The sequence below is a fragment of the Mercenaria mercenaria genome, chromosome 3 (assembly GCF_021730395.1).
Source record: "Mercenaria mercenaria strain notata chromosome 3, MADL_Memer_1, whole genome shotgun sequence".
Taxonomy (NCBI): Eukaryota; Metazoa; Mollusca; class Bivalvia; order Venerida; family Veneridae; genus Mercenaria; species Mercenaria mercenaria.
In genome coordinates this window covers 85,986,009-86,004,520 of record NC_069363.1, presented here as the reverse complement: position 1 = coordinate 86,004,520, position 18,512 = coordinate 85,986,009, and the positions used below count along the sequence as shown (strand labels likewise).

At 32.7% G+C, this 18,512-nt stretch overlaps 1 protein-coding gene across 2 annotated transcripts; it reads right to left on the bottom strand.

Moving 5' to 3' along the window:
- Window positions 1-488: 488 nt before the first annotated feature.
- Window positions 489-17,780, bottom strand: LOC123524187 (uncharacterized). 2 transcript variants are annotated; one of them, XM_045302196.2, is made up of 11 exons: window positions 17,749-17,780; window positions 17,111-17,169; window positions 16,718-16,767; window positions 13,937-14,036; window positions 13,586-13,696; window positions 13,121-13,213; window positions 6,990-7,201; window positions 5,231-5,280; window positions 4,956-5,016; window positions 4,478-4,531; window positions 489-2,778 (listed from the first exon to the last, which is right to left on the bottom strand). In XM_045302196.2, exons 4-11 carry the CDS (start codon window positions 14,019-14,021, stop codon window positions 2,635-2,637), a joined length of 810 nt encoding a protein of 269 aa, XP_045158131.2. In that variant the 5' UTR covers window positions 14,022-14,036; window positions 16,718-16,767; window positions 17,111-17,169; window positions 17,749-17,780; the 3' UTR covers window positions 489-2,634. The 2 variants fall into 2 exon arrangements, with proteins under 2 accessions (XP_045158131.2, XP_045158139.2); XM_045302204.2 differs by lacking the exon at window positions 4,478-4,531.
- Window positions 17,781-18,512: the final 732 nt, after the last annotated feature.

Sequence of the window (18,512 nt, the reverse complement as noted above, 5' to 3'; positions counted from 1 at the left end):
TGTTGATTTTCCCATGGCACGGCTCAAATGTTTGCTTTAGGAGCGCCAGCTCTGAAACTGAAATGATGAAATCCCACTACTAAATAGAACATTCGAGTAATATTGTGATAAAAGATAAGGAATATTATGAATATTTGAAAATGCTGTCTTTTTTTCTCTTGCTATAGTGGAAATGAACCACAGAAAAGGAAGTAATGTAATTCATCTTAAATGGCATTTAATCATTGCAACAGGTGTCCTGTAAACTAGGCTTGTCAAGAAACCTAATTATGCGCTACATCTCAGTATTAGAAGAAGGGGAGACACACTAACACAAAATGTGTTCTGCTAAGTCTACGCAATGCTAGTAAGCGGAACGGAACTTGTATACAATCTCTGGTAACACTTGGTACTTTAGCAACTATCCACACCGTATTTTAGTTATTTTAGTTATACTAAAAAATCTTTAAATCTGATATTCAAGGGCACAAAATAGTTGAACATATAAATACAATGAACTACTAAATATTTTATTTAGCAAAGGTATAATACAGCTCATTTATTATGATACATATTCATATAAACAATGTTGCGCCTGCGCAAAGCAATTATTATAATATGTAAAAGGTAGTTAACAAAACCAAGTATAGAACACTTCACATGGTATTTATCAAAGCACCAAACGAAACACCATTAAGGGACAGGAAATAATTACCAAATATCAGCCTGTCACCTACGGGGGTTTAAAAGGTAACTGTCAATATATCGGAACCTTCACCGTCATCGAAATCAAATATCTTAAAGGACTTAATACTAAGCATGCAATTCGTTTTAGAACAAGACGTCGTTTATAGCCACTTTCAATAAAGCGCTTGATAGTTCAAATGTATAACGCTCACAAATGACAACTAGCATGCCCATGAATCTTAAGATATTTGTAATCTCCATATAAATCAGGTTGTGAGATATCTTGTCACAGAAATGTCTTAATTGTACTTCTAAAACCTACAGCTAACTCAGAATTACAGTGATAAGATGAAGCAAACGATCTGCGAAATGTATCACAACTAAAGCCCTGCAGAAGAAGACCTTTTTCGGTAATATTGATATTCGGAAGAGCAAATACCGCAGTACGGTTACATGGCTATGAAATATAAACCCCATAAAATGTTACACGTGTTATATCTACATCAAGGTGGGGAAAATAAACAATATCAAAATGAAGAATAACTTAACTAAAAGCACTCTGAGATATATTTTAGCATCATCAGAAACAAAAACAGGCATTGTTCATGTTTAAATAACACACAGATAGTGCGAATTGCTGTTAAAGGCAGTGATGACATTTGCCTGCAAATCTGTCGGTAAACGTAATAAATGATCTGTTTCAGCATTAAAAATAAAAAAAGAATTTTGCAACAAAAGGTAATGCAACAACCGGCGTTAAGGCGTATGCATCTTGTCAATCCACAGCAAAAAGCAATCAGAATCAAAAGCGACTTTATAATATAAAGCATTTCTCAAAACTAACCATTACATAGTTATTACAAAGTTTTTGTATAAAAAAATACATAGGTTTGTACAAATCCAGACCAACCTTTATTACTGCACGTCATGTAATTTTATAAAATGAAAGACGTCTTCGATTAAGTGATTTTGGTCGCTGGCTTCAAGTTAAAAGCTTAATAACAATATTCATTCCTATCTTCCAAAGGCCGTATTCATAAAGCATCTTAAGTATAAGTTTTGACTTAAGTTGAAGATTTTACTTAAGTATGTGGTGATTTCAGCTTAAGTTTAAGTAAAAACTTAAGTCCTATTCATAAAACAGCTTAAACTTAAGAAATGACTTAAGTCAGAAAACAAAATGGCGTCGCTAGTACGATTAAGGGGTTGTTTTTGAGCTAAAAGCACTTTAAACATAATTGTGCATGTTGTATCTGTCTGAAATTAATGTTTTTTTTCGCCCACAATAAAAGCCAAGAATTACTTATTAAGTTGTTTTATTAATAACAAATATACTTAAGTAAAATAAATGTCTTACCTAAGTAATACTTAAGTAAATAATCAATTTCTTATACTTATACTTAAAATGCTTTATGAATACGGCCCCAGATGTAACTTACTTTTGTTTAGGATTTCGTAGTTGCAGAATGAATGGAAAGAGACCCTTAATCTAGGCGTGATAAGAATAATCTTGACAGTAATATTTATCTTGTACTTATGAATTATATACATGTTTAAATAGTCATTTTATATGAAAAGTAAGAATAAACCAAGTTTAAAGTATTTCACAGTTTAAAACCAGATAACAACATATATAATTCAAGTACAAAAGTTATTCAGGATTCAATTTAAATATTGGATCGGCCATTTCAGCATGTTGGGACAGGCCTGGTGGTGTCTGGGATTTTCCTTGGAGCCAAGAATTTGTTTTTGCTTTATATTCAAAAACTTATAAGCAAACAATGTTATGTGGATCAAACAATTAAGAAATAAACAAAACTGCAAACCATTGTAACACTGAGTCAAACTACAATTTAAATTAAAAGGTAAAGATACATTTCCCGGAAGCCCCGAGCACAGCAAACTCATCGCCAAGAAGGTCCGCCACAAATCGAAACTGTAATGGATAATATAGCAGACAGTTTCACCTTAATACATAGTTTTGTATCCTTTTTGAAGCTTGACACTGTAATCCTTTCGTGGCAACGCATTTTTGTGGTAGAATGTTAGCAAGGAATCTAGTGAACTAAATGTATCACTCTGGTGTAATTCAAACAGTGACACCCTTTCATTCTGAAGTGGAAAAAATGTAATCGTTCTAAACAAAATTATACATAATTGTTTGTCTTTTTAATAATACCGTCTTGTATGTTACGAAAATCATAGTTATTATTAAACTCATATTCATCTACATTTATCAAAACAAAAAGTGGTCTATTAAAACTGTGCTTTCCTGCTTTTATATTTAAGTTTAATGTATTTTGACAGGTATTAATAATGTATCTTTTTAACATTTTGATCTCAAAATCTGACAAGTCATTTTAGAAGTACAGTGGACTTATAACAATTAAAACTCCCCAATATACAATCATTGGAGAAAACAAATTAAGATTTCGAGAGGCAATAGGTCGTTGCATACAAAGTCATTAAGGCCACACCAAATTGATAAGTTGTTCATCGGATTTTTTTCTGAAAAATTTGAGGCGGCGAGCGAAAAAATAATTTAAATACTTTTTTTGGTTTTTGAGAAAATCAGGAGAGAGCGAAGAGCGAAGAAATATATTTGTCTTCATTTGGCTCTCGACTGACTAATAAAAACCTTAAAATAGAATGTATAGCCCTTTTAAATTACAAAGTAAGTCCCCAGGGATTGAGAAAATCTAACCCGCAGACGCACAACAAAGCGAACTCGTGAAAAAAGATAATAACATTGTCATACAATACACTGTAATCAAATATCGAATCGAATATTTACTGCTATGAAAATGTAGCATTCTTAGCTGACTTTACAAAGTTTTTGATACATCAGATATCTATGTGAGTGTTGCTAGATCTATTAAAGCTTCTGATTTGAAACTTAGAACAGTTATTTACTGTCAAAGTCTACACCAGGAGAAACAATACTCTTAAGTCTGAATCTAGACAGAGTTATGCCCCTTTTTAACATAGACTATCTTTAATTAGGTTTTATATAATGATCAATAGCTTTGTACTTTAATAGCTTCTGACTATTATGCCCCTTTAACTGGCAAAGCTCTGATTTAGAAAAGTCGAGCATGATGTCTTATGTACAGCTCTTTTTTCTAACTTTAAACTTTCATAACATATTAAATTTGTTGAAACAAAGTCTCAATTGAAGTCTGAAATGGAGATTAACGTGCATTCACATTAGTCTACTAAATGATTGGAAAATTTGAAAATCAAAACTGTCCTGAAAACAACTCGTAATGTAAATTCCTTACCCCACCAACTTTCGTATGCAAATGCTGATCATTTGGACAGGAAAAAACAGAAAACAGGTAAGTGACATGCATCAATAAGTATTTACCCTTATCAAAATAATGTAGATTGATGTTATCAAACAAATTTGTATGTTTTTCTTCATCCAGTTTTCAATGAAATAAATCGATTTTTGTAGTATGTAATTTGGTAAACATTTGAAGAAAATGGCGTAACTGCATAAGGGGGAAATAACTTTAATGCAACTAAATACAAGTGTTACGATTTATTATAGACGATATGTGCGTAGTATGTATTTGTTTTGATTAAAATCCATTTGAGAACAATCTGGGACTGGATGTATAAGCATTAATACACTTTTACGTCCGTAAAAAGTAGCGCACCAAAAAATTATGGATTAATTTTTTTCAATGGGGCGAGCGCTAGCCAAAAACAAAATAAAAAAAAAAATTTTGTGTGTTTCTGAAAATATACGAGCGGCAAATCCGATGAACACCTTTTAAATTTGGTGAGGCCTAAGTGATATACATACATGTGAATATATTCGAAAATATTTCAAGCCATGTGGAGTCACGACACAAAGCCTCTGTAATCAAAAAGGCAACAATCTTTATAAAACGTTTACATCATCAGCCTTATACCAATCAGCCCTATCATTAATAATACTTAAACTAACATATATTAACGCAAATTTAGTTTCAATTTTCTTTGGTATACCGTTGCACCAACACAATCATAGCTCATATAGCGACTTTAAGGCTTTTATGGCGGAGGAAAACCCTAGGTGCACCTCTGTGCATTATTTAATCATATGGTTAGAACTAGAACCATCGACATTTCGTTAACCAGCTGGATGGCTTCCCACACGAAACTACAACGCGGATAGCAATGCTCGAACGCACATCGATGACGGTTAAAAGTTTAGTTTAAAGCATGCTTTTACATGTACTCGTAAATACTTGTTATTAGAGGCAGGTGCTCAGTATTTAATTTCTTCGATATCAACTTACCAGTTCGCCTGATTCTCCAGGAAAAACAGCAAAAACTCCGACTGGCTTTTGTTTCAACTCCCTGAAATATTAAAAACGTCATATACACACAACGTAGCAGGACAGAAGTTGGCGCAGACAAAATCTGCGTAAAGGTGATTTATAAGATATATAACGGAACTTTTTTGGCTTATTAATTGATATTTCGTGTTCTTTATTAAAATATCCTGCAAACATCCCTGCTTATAATTTATAACATATGTATATGTACTATTTTCTGACGAATATCTACATACCTTTTTGCTTCTCCCTTTCCATGACACATGTAGTATTTTCTTTTGAATTTCTGAAAGATATATTGATATATTGAATGATGTCCCGCTAGGAAAGCAGTCCTTTTAAATAACTTATTTTATTCACATATGCCTTAGAATCCGAAAAAACTAGAGCTATCACTTAAGGTGATGAATGTACCCCCGCATGCGCTGACACAGTACACTGCAATTTGACGCACAAAAGAATGCATAATTATGTGGACTGTATGAATATAGACTGTATGTATACAGTGTAATAACAAAAAACAAAGTCCCAAAAAACAAAGTCCCATAACTATGATCACTTGTGTGAAGTTTCAAAACATTGTGTGCAAGGGTTCGGAAGATTTTTTGTTGTTGAAAGAACCTAACATGCCCCATGCATAGCTACTGTTTTTACTGATGACTTGTGTGAAGTTTCATTAAATTGTGTCAAGTGGATGAGAAGAGATGGTGCACACAAGATTGTGTCTATGTATATAGTAAAGTAACAAAAAACAAAGTCCCGTAACTCTGCATTTTTTTCTGAAAGAATCTAACATGCCCATGCACAACTACTGTTGTTACTGATCACTTGTGTGAAGTTTCATTAAATTGTGTCAATGGGATGAGGAGAGATGGTGCACACAAGATTGTGTCTATGTATATAGTATAGTAACAAAAATCAAAGTCCCGTAACTCTGCATTTTTTTTCTGAAAGAACCTAACATGCCCATGCACAACTACTGTTGTTACTGATCACTTGTGTGAAGTTTCATTAAATTGTGTCAAGGGGATGAGGAGAGATGCTGTGGACGGACGGACAACCTGAAACCAGTATACCACCCCCACCCCCACCCTTACAACTTTGTTTTGGGGGGGGGGGGGTACAAAAACATTAGGAAGTAGTCAAACTACTGGATGGTTCAAAGTTTTAAATATGAAACCATATTTCTAGAACTGAAAAACGTGTATATGTTTATGTATTTGAAATAATGCCCGAGCCTTTAAACTGTTAATACGTTTCTCGCTGATTTAATTAAAAATTTGATTTGTTCCTATTAATCATATAAATGTGTTTTTGATTGCACGTCTTTTGCTATTAAATCTAAGGGAAACAAGTGTTGTGAAAATAATATACTTCAGATGTTAAAAAGACAACATCAAATCGAACAATATCTTATTGGTTTTATGTTAAAAATACAAAAATCGATAGTTCAGTGAGACCATTCTGCTCTCCGTAAAGGAGGTAATTTATTATCGGTGTCGATGTAAATCCTACTTTCGTTTTCAATCTAACGCATGATTTACGGTTATTATTATGGCTGAACACCACTAAATCCAGATGTTCTTTATTTCATATAAAATCCACTTACTTCATAACGGTTTTTCGACATTTTCTAGCATATCAGATTTTCAGAGACTTATATTCCCATAAAGAACTAGATCGATACTTTAGGAAAACAAAAAGTTAACTTTTATATAAGAAAACTATAGTTTGTTAAATACAACCCGTTGAATTTACTACTTTTCGCTTCTTTCAATTTCTCTTTTCGAGACATTAAATTCTTACGCCGCCATTTTTACCTAGCATGCGATAGGAACATGCCGATTTCAATAGAATGCAAAGTGATACATACTGAAACGCGGTAGGGTAAAAGTAAGCACGTTGCTGCCGAGAAAATGCACTATGAAAGGAAAAAAGATTAGTACTATTTAAAGATTTCACATATGATAGATAAGTGGAAAGACAAACACTTACATATGGTTTTAGGCTGCCTGGCATTTCTGGAGTTTCATACGTCGTTACTGGTGATGTGTTTCCATTATCCGAGCTGTTTCCTGTATCATTTTCATTTGCATATAGGCTTTCTTCTCCTCTCACTGACAAATATTCCTCAGTACCGAAACAATCATCTCCATCACGTACAGACAAATAGGATGATGCATCACATGACGCAGACGACACTGAACCTAGTATGAACAAATACTATGGATACTAATTATCTATTTAAGAAATAATCAAACATGTATTGTGTTTTGTTGAGGGCGGGTTTATCGGTTTCCACAATTATTTTGATGTTGTAATTAGCGTTTCATGCAGTTGTAACTTTGCATGCCATTTCCTACATAAAATATACATAACACCATATATGCGGTATCTTATAGATAGTACAATATATATAGTATCATAAAAACAAATTGTCCCGTGCATAGCGAACGTGATTACCAAAAGTTTTCACCGTTGCTAGAAAAACTCGTCTTACATGCCAGGGCGAAGGATAGCATCAATGCTGTATGAATTACAATATTCATAAATGAATGCGTCGTTCATAAATGAATGCGTAACTACATATAAATAGAATTAGGTACCAAAGAAATCGAGTATCACTGGTTTTAACGTGCAGATGCTAATATCCAGTTACCTTCGAATCGAACATTCTGATATAACGTGATTAAAACTAATGGAAATTTCTTGCTACAAATCAATTTCGTATTATTCGTTGTTTTTTTTTTCTTTCTTTTTTATGTATTTTTGTATTTTTTTTTTTTTTTTCAAAATAAAAAGGCATTATTTAAATGGACTCAGTGTTAATAATACTAGTCATATTGGAACATTTATAGTTCAATAATAATGAAATTCCGCTCAAATTGGGGCTGGTGATGGAAGATATGTTGCACCATCAATTTGTCTGTCTGTCCGTCCATCCATTTATTGCTCGCGAATGTTAAAGGCAAGTCTAAGTGAAAATGAGTAAGTAAGTTTTAAGAGTAAAAATCAATCATAAAAAAACTGGCAACAGATAAAATAGTCCTAATATTAAAATATTAGGTAACGTGTTAGAACTGAGAAAGTAAGTAAATAGCCTACTTGACCTGGTCAAGGTAAGGTAGGGTTGCTAGGTTCAAAAAGGAGAACTTGTGATAATCAGAGGTAACTTGCAGCTGTCAAAGGAATAGTGGATGCATACATCTATTAAGTCTTATAGGTATTCGTATTTAAGATGGAATTATTGTTGTAATTGCGCAAAACATAATTGCGAGAACTCTAATTACTAAACTCCTGGGGACAACCACTAGCTGTCGGTTACACTAAAGACAGGAGATAAACGATGCATCACGCATAGTACGGCATCTAAAACATGTTTACCTTGTTGTTATTGTCTTTGTGTAGGGGCTCCAGATGATAGAAGCATATTCCAGCAAAGGTTAGACCAAATTCCTTTACGTTTTGGCGGTTGATGGTTATGTATTATTTTTGAAATTCAAATGTTTTGTTAGCAGTTGTAGCTTTTCGCGAGATATGAGTGTAATAGTCTAGGTCTTTGAAGGGGTATATTCAAAGACTTTTAGCATTAGGAACATATTATAAACCTTGACCATGACGATAGTATTCATTTTTATTGACATTGTTATCTTTGTTGATGTGTAAGACGTTTGAGGGAAAATATATCATGTCTCAGAGTCCCTCACAGATTTGTATTTTGTCACGTACTTGGCACAAGATTGGGATTGGAAATTGATTTGTGTCGAACTTGGGTCTTAGAAAAAACTAGAGCTATCAAGTAATTGTTGAACTGGTGTACCTTGTGAAATGCCTTACTAAAATCTCGCAGAATGACGTCAGTATGACTACCAGAAATGATTATGTTTAAAAGGTAGATGGTTAGTTCAATGTTTCTCGGGTACGCCCCTCCTTAAAACCAAATTGAAGATCATGCGGAATTCTGTGAGTGTTAGAAATGATAGATGGAAAGCAACAATATGTTAAATGAACGGCTCTGTGTTTGTTTCCAGTGCATCAACTTTGAAGTCAGTTTATTCGTCATGGGAGCAGTCTTGAAGTCCTGTTTAGTGGTTGTCAAGGTCGTCCCCTACTTTGAAACAGTGTTGTTATTCTAGTACTTCAATAATCGTGAGATCCGAAGCCGAAGCAAGTGGGGACGGGCGTGGACGCTGTTGCTTGCACGTTTCATTACCGCAATTAAACCGACTCAGCTATTTTCTATGTTACTTCAAGGGATCGACTTGTACAGTTATTTCGAAGAATTGCGTGAACCATAATATCCTGACATATGTAACAAACATATTAAAGTATACTTAAAGTATATGTTTTTGGAAGCAGCACCATTCTTTGTGTAAGTCAAAATACACAATAGACATACCGAAGAATATTCCTCCGGCCAATAATCGATAACGGTCTGATTTTCTATATAGAAATAAGAAGGGCATGTACACATTTTACTTAATAACAAAATTACTAAAAATAAGAAACCTTAGGTGCAAACATATTACCAAAGTTCAACATTTGATTCATCACAAGGTTTTTTTTAATTAAATTTTATCTTAATTTTTGATTCGTTCTTCGCATGAAGTTTGATGCCATCATTTCGTCATTTTTTCCCTTCTTTGTTTCCATATAAAATGTACAAAAAGCTCATACATGCGTTTCTTCAAAGCATTTTTTTGTATAAAACCATTGATATGAAAGCTTAGGTGCAAGAACTTTCCTACTCTCATTGAATTTATCTTTTGAATGATATTTATTTCATTTTTGTGAAATAAAAATTTGATTCGTTCTCAGACGGTTTTTTTCCCACTAATTTCGAAGAAAAATTAACTTCAGCGCGAAGTTGTTGTTGTAGCGTCTAAGCAGACGATATTATAGTATGCCGCGTGAACATACGGTATTGTGATCAAAGGTTAAAGTAATGATTTAATCATTTAATGTAATTTTACTTCGCGAGTAATTCATTTGTGTTAATATCACAAAAACAATATAAGATAAATATTGCATTTTAATATTTCGGTTCTAAAAAGAAAGAGATGCGCATTTCTTCTTATGTTGTTGTTCTCACCTTATTTCATATACATTTAAATATCAAGTGTCAGTTATGCCAATTATGTCAATTAAACATTAAAAGAGATAGCTTTCCTATCGACCCTTGGATCACGAGTGTATATCAAAATCCCCTTGATCAAAATCCCCTCCACTGAAAAATGATTGGGTGTTACAAAATCCCCTTCATACTTCTGCAGTGGGTATCATAATCCCCTCTGTGATTTTCATTATAGATATATAGATATCAGTGCTCCAAATTATATTATGTTTGCTAAAGACATTATATTTACGTGCTTTATGCAATAGACTTTTAAATTGTATATAGTTGTATTTGAACTTGATGAAATAAGTAAAAATCACAGAGGGGATTATGATACCCCCTGCAAAAGTATTAAGGGGATTTTGTAACACCCTGTCATTTTTCAGTGTAGGGGATTTTGATCAAGGGGATTTTGATTGTCTCCCTTGGATCACAAATGCAAACTGTCGTAAAAAAGTAAAATACAGAATTTTTTGTATATTATTAAGTAAAATCTTAATAAATTTGAGTAAATAAATTTCAAGGTCCGCCTTGATCAAATTAAAGCTGGAAAGTATGTCCGGAGCATTTTTTTGTGTACAAGAATGTTTTTGCAATGTAAATAATATCTGCATTTAAAACAGAATTGAATTTTACTTCAGTAACTTAATGATATATTTTTGTTTTCGTGAACATTTTACCTGGTTTCATGATCTTTTCAATTATCATAAATGTCGTCGTGATTAACTTACTTTCATAATTTATTGTACATGTTCAATTCAAGATAATTTTACATGAAACAAATTTCTATATAGAAGTAATAAAATGTTGTATGCATCACGCATAAATCTTTTTTATTGGACCTGTAATAAAACTTGCCAATTACCTCTAAATAAGGAACGTTAAAACAACACAGACGTTTATAATACTGATAAGGCTATAATTGCGTTTTGAATTTAATACGGGTATTTGTTTTGTAATTACAAGATAAAATTATCATGCGATTTTAATCTTTTGCATAATTTTTATTTTGCAAACAGTTTTCATATATTGGTGGAGTTATATTAAAATGAATAATGTCTGCCTGAATATGGCAAAATACCTGTACCACGCTGATTGCCACTATCTTTTTTTTTTTCTTTTTTTTAAATTTTACAAACGTACCATAATTTTCGATTCATTAAACTTCCTATTTTGTCTATATGTTAAGAATTATTGAATTGATATACGTGTGATGTTCAACCATTTCAGATTAAAATAATTCAAAACTACACCTGTGTAATTATAAATTGTAAACAGCTGTTTAAAAACAAACAAACAACAAAATAACTTATCAGTATCAGTTTATTTTTCAACGACAGCATATTTTATAGATGGGAGACGCCGTAAAAATATCAATGCTAGTGCTATATAAATATAAAAGGATGTGTCTTTGGGTACGAACCTCCTTTTTTCTAGAGCTTAAGGGTCATTTACATTTCAGATTTGGTTGAAAATGAAAAAAATAAAATAAATAAAAGACTTCATCGATATTTGCCTTTAACTTGAATCATAAATGGTTTACAGATAGCAATGTTCAGCCGATTTGTTACATTGTTTTTCGAAAACATGTTAAAATATACATTCTTCTTATATAAGAATATGTATGAAAATAATTTTATATGAAAATTGGTTTTTTGCTGATAGATAGGTTATTGATATAAAAATTTATTTAATTATTATAAAATAACATGTTAAAAATGCTATGGTTCAGAAAATTACATATTAAACATTCATTTGATAAAATGACTTCTTTTATTTCTAATGAAAAATCCCTTTTCCATAATTTGTAACTCCAGTGATAATTCAAGCTTGTTTAATTATCTTATGAAAAACCTTCTCTCTTTTATTACACTTGATCAAAGAAGTATAAAATACACAGAATGGCAACTGGCTGTAATCTCGCGTGAGCTCGTGTCAGAGCGTGATTCGGCGTTATCTTACTAAAAACAAACATCGGCGAGCATGGAGTTACAATTTGTACCTTTAAAACTACATTTAAAATACATGTTAGCTTCTAAAACAAAATTAGCTTAATGAGAAATGGTCTTAAGACACGAAGTACAGGGTTTTTTTTGCCATCGAAAGAAGCGTGGTCATACGGTGATAATTATTTTACGATGAATAATTGCTTTCGCATACAAAATGGCGCGTGGAGAAAGCGCACTTCGGTAACGGATCTCGTTTTTTGTCACGGGAGGTTGGGCGAGTTTGCCTTATCCCTTTCAAGTTGCCAATCTATTTATTTTTATAGTCTTTGACTTGATATTGAAATAAATCAGGTGACATACCCGGAGGCAGTAGATATCGACATCGCAATACCGGTCACTGTTACCAATATATGTTACCAATACTAAATAGCTGTTGTCTCCCTGATATCGATTTTCTGCAATATCGGTCATGAGGTCAATTCTTCCTCATGAATTAATATAGAAGCAGTAACATGTAATTTGTTAAAGCAAATGGGTCGGACCAAAAGTTTTACCAGCATTATTGAAGGTCCTTCCCTTTTGTCAATTAGAACACGTTTCGCAATATGACCTACTTTTTGGCTATTCCGGTTAATTCCGTTGTATTTAAAAAGAAATTTTATTCCAGATAAGTATCCCTTCCTAGTGTAATCTAAACGTGTTAGAATGGAAAGAGATTTACGTTTGCGTGTTTTGCTGGCAGATAAAACACGTTTTTCGTTAAGATGCGCCGTTGATCTTCACGCATCTGATCTCAAAACTATTTATTATTTGCCAACAAAGCAGGTAAAACAAAACTTTATTTCCCAAACAGCATTTTACATACAGCTAGTGCACCAAGATTTTGAATGTTAATACAGCTTTTCAAAAGAACACCAACTCCACATTATTCCCACCTTGTATCAAATTTTGCCGAGTGTTTTTCTCAGTTTCCTATGATAACGATACTAACTAAATGTATATGCATAACTGACGGAAATTGTCATAAAATCAATTTTGGAATGCATTTAACTAACACTTACCGGCTGAGATACAAGTTCTATCAATTTTTAGTTTAAGCTCCTCCATAAACACCCCTTGATGTATGCCACGTTTTTGCACCTTTTGTGTCGCATCTGTTATATAAATACTTACATCTGATTTTTTTATAAATTTAACTACAATACCAAATTTAGGAACATAAATTACTTTAAATCTGCTTGAAATTGATATTTGCGCATGTTAGGTGGAAGATTTTATATATACTGAAACATATTTTAAAGAATAAATAATCATGTATTACCTTCGTGTAGAAGAAACTATTTATTGAAGATTATATAACTTTGTGACATTTTTAAATAAACCATTTAAACAAGTTATATTTCATCATTGCAAATAGCCCTACACAAAAAAGAAGAATAAAATTTTGACGGACCATCAATGATAAGTTCCTCGTGTACTCTTTAAAGAGAAAGTCAACAATATGCCAACACTATGGCAGTCCCTACCTGACTGAAAAGTACCTCTGCGACATTCTTCAAAATTTTCGTATACAACGCCATTTCTCTTGCTGTTTGACCTACTTAAATTGTTTGGCAATAAATAATCATCGTCATCATCTAAAATATAATAACAAAATTTAGTATAGTCAAAGAATATGCTGACTTCAGATTTTACTGGTATATGATTCATTTAGCACGGCACGTCGGAAAAGTTCTTCGACTTTATTATAATATTATGCGAATTATGTAACATTTTCTTGTCAACAAAAACACATATGTACTCTATTCTAATCATCTTAAAGTTATTCATTTGACATAAATATCTGAAGTCGCCATGAAACATAATTGTAAGCATACCACTTTTTTTTAGCAGAAGAAGCTGTATCTTTATATTCTCTAAACAGCCATTCGTTAACTTCGTCGTATTCCGGACATTCGTCATTCGATTGCGGTGTTCCTATAATTTGATTGAATATCATTTTGATTTTGAATTAGAAAGATCATCATTTATATCCTATCACAATGAATACAGAGCACTGATTGACTGCAAAAAGACGATTCTAACACGATCCGATTCATTGTCCTATTAAATAAAGAAGGCTGGAAACAGTGAATTATTAAACAACAATTCACTGTTCTGACGTCACAACTATTACGTCATAGCGTCAAGCGGCGTAGCGGCGCGCTGGAAAAGAACCCGATTAAAAACAGGCAAATATTTAATGCATGCCGACGAGGGTTTACTGTGATAACGTGTTAGAATCGAAATAATATATCTCATTTAGTGATTTGCTCTTGAATAAATCACTGTTTGTCGTTCAGATGCGTAGCATTATATCACTCGGGATCACTCGGGCTGCGTCCTCGTGATATAATTCCTTCGCATCTGAACTCCAAACAGTGATTTATTCAGCGACAAATCACCGATGAGACATATTATTTCTTAAACAAACTTAAAAATGTTAATGCATCATGCCCCTTTGACGTATTTACAGGTGATGTTTACCTATTCGCGACTTTATTTAGAACATTCAAACTGAAACAGAAGCGTTCAATCTGACGCCTGTTCCAAAAATAAAATAAACTTTGCTTCTAGCTTTTATACAATTCAATTAAAGAAGCATAATAAGAAATATATCACCATGGGTCGCGATCCGTTTACTAAATGTGCCTCAGATTTGACGTGAATTTAACCATAAAGTGATTCTTTTTAAACAAATATAGACATAACTGCTACTTTAACGACCAGCTGCACGACGAGTGTATTTCAGCTATGTCATAGTATATATTATAAATTTGCATTAAATCATAGTTGCAAATTGTTTTCTTTAATTTCGCTAAACCAGACTTAAATCACAATCAGTTGTTCGGTAGAATACTGTAAACAGTATCGACACTAAAGTGCGCACTGTGCATAGCGTGCTTTTATCTCAGTGATTGACACTGACTATTCTGTTTTTTCCATCTACGTTCGCTAATTTTCAGCATTTCTACCTTTTGTGAATGGTTTATACCACGTGAACACCAAACCGCACAGAAGACCGAGAATAGCTGTCGAGTTTTCTTCATTAACTCACAAATTTCAGTTGGCGTTTGCAAAAGATCTGTAGACGATTGGTTTTAAAACTTTTCCACTAAAGGCGTCACAAGGGGTAGGGGGTATAGCACATTTCATATCCTATCAGGAACTGACTCCATCAAATCAAATCTGCCACTACTTTGATTTGTTGTGTTATGTGCTTCCCTTCAAATGGTAATTCTGTAGATTTTGCCAACAAAGTAATCAAAATGTATAACTTTGTCCGAATATCCATGCTGGTCGCAAACCCACTATGTTGGTTTTCTCATGGCGCGGCTCAAATGATTAACAATAGGTCCAACGATGTGTGATTGTTTTTGGCTAATCAAATTGTTTGAATTGATAAGACTAGAATTATTACGACGTGAACTTTCAATTCCTTTGTAACTTAATCAGTGTTAAAGACCCACCACGACCTACTGGCCAACTTTTGTCACCCACAAATTTCAAGAAAATCATTCTTATAATAATGGTAATATACAGCTTTAGTACAAGTTTTCAGGTGGACGATTCAGGCCTTTCCTGAATAAATGTGTTTTCACAAATACATCTGCAAACTTATTCAGTCAATCTCTTTTCAGCATAGTTTCAAGCATATAGAGGAATAACTATCTTACACTGTAGAAACAAACTATGATTGAAATTTAACTAAATACACCCGTGTTGCTACAGTTTAAGACATTAAAAACATAATCTTGGCCTGATATTATAATATTATATGTCGCTGTCAATTTGTAACAAAATACTTGTATATCTCATTTTTCCTCGCAAATCATGTATAATTTCCATCATTGAAATAACAAAGAATACAGTTATTTGTGGTGCGTCTTTAAACAGAACCATCACATGTGATGAAAAAAAAGTTGAAAACTCATTATTTTGGAAATTACTTTGCACTCTTTTAGGGACTGTGACTGTGATTTTTAAGATATTGAAGTAACATGAACTGGGTGGTTTTATTGTGTAAATACATTCGAATATGAACTATTTCATCACAAATACATAAATACAGTTGTTTGTAATAATTTATGGTCATGTCGCAATAACCCATCTCTACTTACTTAATAACAAAACAGCAATCTTACTGTATCTTAATATTCTAATATCTAATTAGTCTTATCTGATGCCTGATATTTTATTTAATGCTTACTAAATAGTTTATTCACAATGATATTTATGCTTATTTATTTCATATGTCATTTAAAATATCTTATTTTTAGACGTATTTATTGTGTATTTGTAAAACGCCATTGAATATGTTTCACGTAAAAATAGGCGTTTAATCAGATAAAACAGTTTCAGTTTCCGATACACTACAGGTATCATCTATTTCTAGTTGTCCATTTCAAAATATACATATATTTGAAACCTAATCAACACTTAATTCATATACTTCTGTATTAGGTATTTGCATTTGACTTGGACTTTACACAATGTCAATGAGCGGAAGATTTCTGCTTATACCAGACACGGTGCCTCCTTGACTGAGTGGCCAAGGTTCGCCGTCGCTGCGTGCTCAAGTGTTTTGAAGTCAAAGTATATTAACATAAATATCTTACTTAACTTCCTTGAAGTTGGTATTGTTTCAGCACTTCCGAATCCGCTATCACTAAAAGGGAAAAAAATATCATAATAACACATGAAACTGAATCCGATAACAATGGCAACCACTCAAAGCATAATTAGGTCGTCATGATGTAATAGAAAACAATGTGTTGAAGATGTACATTTTATTACGTTTCTAGAATTAACTGCAGTAAATATACTAAAAATATATCTTAGTCAAATAAACTGTTCATGAAGAAATCAAATTATAACTACTGTAAATTTAGATATTACCGGAAACTTGACAGAAGTCAAGAGAAAATGTCGTTATCACAGACATGACAACTGTATATGTGACATAGTTTAGTTGGACCAACCGTTAAATTGTGGCTCTATTTGATACTTACGCCGACGCAGTATATGACTGTACTTCCGAAATTGCGGCGCAAAAACATTCAACCCATTTCTAAAATGCATACGGGATCATTTCTTAATATATACATTATTAAATGAAATAAACGTTACAATGTTTTGTTAGGGAAATAATAATGCTGCAAACTCTGTTGTTCGTTTTCTCATTTTACTTAGTGGCGCTTTCAATGTAAATATATTAATAAATCATTAGCCCGTAAAACGATATAAACATTGAAAACGTAAACAAAACAAATCAGAAAACAATGGAGTTTATGGCGAAATTGATTCCTATAATCAAAATCAGTTGTCCACACTTGCGTCATAAAATGTTGTATTATGATTGAAGCAAACTCGTGCAAGTATAAAGTTTGCTAGACACAAGCAGGCTTTAACACCTTTCTCCTTCTTAGTCGGTACTGGTCGTTCTAAGGCGATCCCAGTATTTTCAACTGGTTATTGTTTCGAAACCGTTTAAATTTTATGTATGTTATTCTGTGTCTGCGTTTGTTTCGACGACTTTATCACATTTGTGTTTATCTGATCATATTAGGTTTTTGACGTTTGATATGCTTACTTCTTTTAAGTATACCTTTACTTGTGTTTATCGCTTCATAAAACGAAATCACCATACCTCTCTTCTTTCCAAAGTATCACACGAGAAGACTATAGGTGCTTGTGCACTCTTGTATCTGAGGCAAAAACAAATATTCTCTCCACATTCGGGATTACATTCTCCTGCACTAAAAAAAAATGTTAATATGAAAATCAAATATGTACGTGTTTAGTTAATCTGTTGTTACTATATGTTATAATAAGTTACATTCCCTGTCAATGCAAGTCTCTGTTTGAAAAACGTTATATTTTCTATGTTTACTTATATAAGCCAACATTTCATTTTCAAACTGATATAAATATATTTCAGATGGTTTCACTAAAAAGAAAGAAAACTTGAACATTTTACTTAATATATATTTCTGCACAATTTTAAATACCTAAGTGGATTTTGAAGACGCTTTTTCTTTGTTTCAAATTATCCAAATGTAAGGGATGGATTATGTCTCTAAATTATTTATAACTGGTACTTTAAGTACGAACAATTACCAGACATTTAAAAGTTTTTTTCTCTCGTTATCGTTTTAGGATCTAAAATGTGCAAGATTTTCAGCGAGACTCTGTAATATTATCGTGTGGCGTATTGCATCTCGCGGTAAAAGGTTAAAAACTCAAAGGTTTCTTGAATGATACATTCTTAGATCTAGATACAAACTACACAATATTGTTGGTAGACCTGTACTAAGCACGTGATTTTTCAAGTTATATACATTTGACTGGCAATGGATACGGCTGTTGTTTTTACATTTTCTTGTTTTCTTAACACATGCAAACTGTTTGCGG

What these genes read in the sequence shown, in the direction of transcription:
- LOC123524187 (XM_045302196.2), bottom strand. Translation starts at nt 14,021, where the DNA reads ATGACGAATGTCCGGAATACGACGAAGTTAACGAATGGCTGTTTAGAG. An exon ending in TAGAACTTGTATCTCAGCCG is followed by an intron (nt 7,202 to 13,120) that starts GTAAGTGTTAGT and finishes TGTTCATACTAG; the next exon opens with GTTCAGTGTCGTCTGCGTCA. An exon ending in GGAAAGGGAGAAGCAAAAAG is followed by an intron (nt 5,017 to 5,230) that starts GTATGTAGATAT and finishes TTAATATTTCAG; the next exon opens with GGAGTTGAAACAAAAGCCAG.